The sequence below is a fragment of the Taurulus bubalis genome, assembly GCF_910589615.1.
Source record: "Taurulus bubalis genome assembly, chromosome: 2".
NCBI lineage: Eukaryota > Metazoa > Chordata > Actinopteri > Perciformes > Cottidae > Taurulus > Taurulus bubalis.
The window spans coordinates 9,154,838-9,160,665 of record NC_136590.1 but is presented as its reverse complement, the minus strand read 5'-3'; the positions used below and the strand labels follow the sequence as shown (position 1 = coordinate 9,160,665).

Genomic DNA, 5,828 nt, shown 5'->3' with positions numbered 1-5,828 from the left:
AGCACATGGTGCTCACATGTGACATGTTCAGAGAGATTTAGTTGAGTAAGATTTTGACCTTAAAAGCAGCAGGAAAACACAGCTATGGCCATAAATTTGACATCATCTTCTCATCAGCAACTTTCTCAATTAGTCGCCTCAATTATGACTCCACCAATGTTTCACCAATACGTATCATTTGAGCAAAACTGACAGATTAAATAAACACTTTCATAGCAGAGGCATTTGAAGCGTTGGATGTCATCAATCATGTGGGCGTATCTCAACCCTGCACTCTGCAGGGGTGATGCAAGCTTTTGGTGGCTCTAAACCACTAATACACACCAGGAAAACAGACCGTTTTTCTATCAGATTTTATCTAATTCAACTGTCCAATCAAACAGTACAAACAATCATACACATATAATCTGATCTGCACACTGCAAGGACTAAAACTCAGCTGTAGAAATACTGAAATGATAGTAAAATAATAGAAACATGATTGTTTTCCCTAAATTAGCCTTTTCACATCTTATTTTTAAATGAGCTTCAAGAAATCCACCAAAAGCCCCTTAAATTTTGAGTAACAATATTGAGAACATGACACTGTATGATTACTCTGATACAATGTTTATGATTACAATTTTCCAAACAGAATAAAATAACATAAACAATGCTGTCAGTACAGATTATCTTTGCCATTCTGAAACACTTCAAGTTCTAGATTTTGTAATAAGAGTATGAACTCTTACTACATGGATTAGATTTCTGCAAAAAGGACTTTTTTAAAAGAAGGATTATGATTGAAGAGCACTTTATTTTAAGTCAACTGATGATCTGTTCAAGTGCACAAGATCCCCTACTTAGTTTTAATTTGGGAAATAAATAAATAAGCAGAGCACAAAAGATTTGAACGAGTAAAAGTTGAAGCACAGAGGTCGATTGAGGGAAACAGTGTTTGCAGACATTCCCATGTTAATTATTAACTTTGTCCCACAAAACACAATGGTGGATGTTAAATAATAACTAGCTGAGAGATACTTCTCCAAAAAAAAAACACAAAGGTCGGAGAGAATCCTGCATTAGACGTTGCACGTTGCAGTCAACAGGTCAGATTAGATGACAAGCATCGACGTGTCACATGACAAAAACAAAGATCTTACATAACACTGCATGTGTCTGTTCGTAAACCAAAAGGATTTCTCTTTCACCAACTGATGTTTGGATTTCAACACGACAACAAATTGTGTCAAAGATGTGACACATCTCCTGTGGATTTTTCTTGAAATAAAATATAAAGGATTGTCACCGGAGTATAATCTGGATTATGTTATATTTGCGTCACTAGCCTTCACCGACATCTTTTCCTCTGGCCTCATTGATTAATAAACATCTCTCAAAACGTCTTCACACTGTTCATGTCTCAACCCAGAGGACAAAGCGGACACTCTGAACTCCAGGTTATTAAATAGTTACTCACAACTCTGCACTGTCACTCGTATAAAATCAGTAAATTAAAAAAAACTGTGTGTGTTTACCTAACGGCTGCTGCTGTGCCAAGCCTCTCTCATTAGTGAAATTGGGCAGTAATTTCCTGTGATGTGTTAATCCTCCTGTTGGTGTATTAATGTTCTTTCTGAATCAAATATTCCACTGCACACCCTGGAAACACCCCTCTGCTGTCTGCTGAGATCATCATCCAATATTCTGTTTATAACTGTAATGATCAAAAGTGTTAACATCAATAACTAAAAAGAAAAATATGCCGTCTTAACTGGGGCTGTTACACATACAATACTAACATCTGCAATAAAAGTACTGCAACACAAGAAAAGTACTGCAAAACTAGAAACAGATATTCCCACACCAAGTGAGGCCACATAAAGTAGTAAATAATTGCATGTGGGACATGTTTTATTGTTATTACCTTGAAATGTAAAGGTTTTTTCATCTGGTAATTACTGGAGTGACATATCATTTAAATAATAGTATAGTTTATACATTCTATACAAGTGATCTGTGAATTCAAATCACTTGTTTTTGGTCTGATGTCAGAAAAAGGAGGTTACAGTCCTGGTTTTTGAGTTTTGGTAGATGCTGTATGTGTTATAGTCGGATCATGTATTACACATGTATGATTACTTACAAGTATTTACTGCCCTCTACTGGCGAATGATAACAGTTCTAGTTTGGTTTAATACTTTTAGATAACAACATAACAACACGTTTTTAATTGAACAAGGCTTGAATGCTCCTAAATTGTCTTTCAACGCATAATACAATTTACCTAAAATAGGAATTAAACTATGGATAACCCAAAGAATATCACACACATAACCTCAAACTAAATTGTAGATGATGAGTAGCATTGGGCTACAGTGGTTGTAATAATGTAAAACATTACTTACAGTACAGTACTTACTACTTCATGATTTTTAATGGAGGTTGTGTGCACTTGTGGATTTTCACCACACGGTGTCGCTGTTGTCTTGGGTCCCCACCTCCCCGCACTGTTTGGCACGATTCCATCTCAGGACATAAGAGATGCATGCGATAGGGTTTCTATGTTATCTCACGGTTTTCAGTTTGATGTCGTTATAGATATGATATTGTTTCTTAGATGACTTTTAAATAAGTTAACAGTTATTTCAGTTTTTCAATTACAAAGTCAGTCACAATCTTCCCGGCTGCCTCTCATCTTCGTCTGCGGTAATGGGAGCTGTCCACAGTCTCGTGGTGCTGAAATCCATTCAGCTGCAGTCAGTCGTTTATGAGTTAATGTCTGGTACATATTAAAAAACTAATACAAACTGTATTATATATATATATATATATATATATATATATATATATATATATATATATATATATATATATATATGAATTAGAAACACTTATATTTACGCAGCTAATAAATGTAATGAATTGAATATTTGATTGAGTTTTAATATTTTAATTTCCATAAACATCTACATTAACAAGACTTGTTGGTGAGAAGTGAGTTTAGTTGTTTTATTTATGCTTGTAGTGTTTTGAGTGCTCTTTAGATTTCCTTATGCTACGCACTCATGATATGTGTGTGCGCGCGCTTACTTTCTTATACAGTTTGTGTTTGTATTTTATCTTGAGATTAATAGCGGATATATCTTATTTGTCAACGATGTATTACTTAAGGTCTCCCAGCTTTGCGTGTCCGTACATGTCTATGAATGCATATAGAATCATTGAAGAATAACACCAAAGAGTCACACACTGGACATCAGGAATGAGAAAGCCTCTTTTTCTTCGAGGCTCTTGAGGAGGGGGTCGTGTGATGTGGCGCTCATTGGCTCTTATTGGTTGAAGTGATTGCTGCCATGGATGTAAATTAACATAAAGGAGGCAAGTGGCGAAGGGATTCACTTGGGGGCAAGCTGGTGATGCGTCACAGCTCTTGGTGAAAAGAGGAGACAAAAAAAAGCGACTAAAATAGCGCCGAACCTGCGGGTTTAATGTGCACCAATGGCCACGAAGTCACTTGTGGTCTCAGAGCTGCGCGCAAAAGTGCCACAGGTGATAGGAGGAATGCACACAGAGATGAGAGAGTTTGAGTTCCCTAGGTGTTGCAAATAAGTAACCAAAGTCGCTCCAAACAACCTTTGCCATGTAAGATTAGTGACCGACACCTCTGCACGGTGCAGAAATTCTACGATTTCACCACGTCACTTCTCGGGAGATCATGAAACAACATCGGATGTGGCTGAGGCGAAGACACGTTGAGATAACTGAGGAGAACCATCTTCACCGATGAGGCAGCCAAGTTCCCCTTCGCCTCTCCCTTTACGCACAGGCGAGGTGAGGACGGAGAGCATCACATCAATGTAGAGAATGAGTCATCTGAGGTGTTAAAAGATCGGCAGCGGACGGGAGAAGCACAACTACACTTTTTTTTAAATCGAAAGTCATTAAAAAAAAAGCACATCATGGATGGAGAAGGAAGAACGTCCGGGCTGGTCAAATCCGCCGCGGTGAAGCTGTCCGAGATGGGAGAAAGGACCAAGGAGCTGGGCACCGCGATGAAGGATCCTCACCGGCAAAGACGGATCGTATTAGTGATTGTTTGCGTGGCTCTCCTGCTGGACAATATGCTCTACATGGTAATCGTGCCAATTATTCCAGACTATCTTGCTGAGCTGGAGAGTGAGCAGTCAGAGCACGTCCACGTAGTGATACACCCCAACTCTTCAGTCAACAGCACAAGCCAAGACAAAAGCAACAAGAACAATTTAGATATCCAGATTGGAGTACTTTTCGCATCTAAAGCCATCCTGCAGCTGTTAGTCAGCCCGCTGTCGGGGACCTTCATAGACCGGGTTGGATATGACATTCCACTTTTAATTGGTCTGAGCGTTATGTTCGTGTCCACCTGCATATTTGCAATTGGGGAGAACTACGCGACGCTCTTTGTGGCCAGAAGTTTGCAGGGTCTGGGCTCGGCTTTCGCGGACACCTCTGGCATCGCGATGATAGCAGACAAATACACCGAGGAGTCCGAGAGGAGAACGGCGCTGGGCATTGCGCTGGCGTTCATCTCGTTTGGGAGTCTGGCGGCGCCTCCTTTCGGGGGCATCCTTTACGAGTTTGCGGGCAAGAAAGTGCCCTTCATCGTGCTCGCCTGTATTTGCCTGGCGGACGGCTTCCTGCTGCTGACTGTAATCAAGCCGTTCTCCAACAGGACTAGAGCGAACATGCCAGTCGGCACCCCCATATATAAACTCATGGTTGACCCGTATATAGCTGTGGTGGCCGGGGCGCTGACAGTCTGTAACATCCCGCTGGCCTTTCTCGAGCCCACCATAGCCAACTATATGGAGACCAACATGCACTCCACTCAGTGGGAAATGGGGATCACATGGCTCCCAGCCTTCTTCCCTCACGTCCTCGGCGTGTACATGACAGTTAAATTGGCAGCTAAGCATCCACATTTGCAGTGGTTCTACGGAGCTTTAGGCATGGTTATCATAGGGGCGAGTTCATGCACAGTTCCTGCTTGCAAAACTTTCGGGCAGCTCATCGCGCCGTTGTGCGGCATTTGTTTCGGCATTGCTCTGGTAGACACTGCCCTGCTGCCGACACTTGCGTTTTTAGTGGACGTACGTCATGTTTCAGTGTACGGTAGTATTTACGCCATAGCAGATATTTCCTATTCGGTTGCGTATGCTATGGGTCCCATAGTAGCCGGCCAGATAGTGCACAATTTCGGGTTTGTACAACTTAATTTGGGCATGGGCCTCGTCAATGTGCTTTACGCGCCAGCCCTGTTGCTGCTGCGCAACGTGTGCCAAATAAAACCGTCCCACTCGGAGAGAGATAACCTCTTAGAGGAGGCTCCGCAGGGGCTGTACGATACTATCAAGATGGAGGAGAGAAGAGCTAAAAAGAAGGGCTACCGTTCGAAGGGGAATTGCTTGCCAGTCGATGAGAATGGGTTTAGAGCACAGCGGTCCGTGTCAGAGGAGTCGTCCGGTCAGGAGTACACTTAGCCCGGCCACTCTCTCACCGCCGCCCGTAACATTCCCCAGGAGAGAGTTGGAGATGAGGCAGGTTGTAGTCAAGTAATTTAAACTTTTATGTAAGTACCGATGTGCAATATAAATACCCAGTCACCAAAATCATGGTGTGACCCGCTTTTAATGTTTCTTTTTTTGACTGTGATTTCATTGTGTCGAACAAGTCTACGTAGCGTTTGTCATGGACGTATAACTGGAGTTTTGTGCGAGATCTATCAGCTACCGTTGAATTCGTGTGTATCACTATTGTAAAAAGTTATAAATAGATAAATGTACGCACAATATTATATGGGACCAAAT

General features: G+C 41.5%; 1 protein-coding gene across 1 annotated transcript; it reads left to right on the top strand.

Annotated features, from left to right (window-relative positions):
- Positions 1–3,941: 3,941 nt before the first annotated feature.
- slc18a3b (solute carrier family 18 member 3b) lies at positions 3,942–5,501 on the top strand (the record flags this gene model as incomplete). The annotated part of the gene is made up of 1 exon (XM_079234341.1): positions 3,942–5,501. One exon carries the CDS (start codon positions 3,942–3,944, stop codon positions 5,499–5,501), a length of 1,560 nt encoding a protein of 519 aa, XP_079090467.1.
- Between the last annotated feature and the right edge of the window lie 327 nt (positions 5,502–5,828).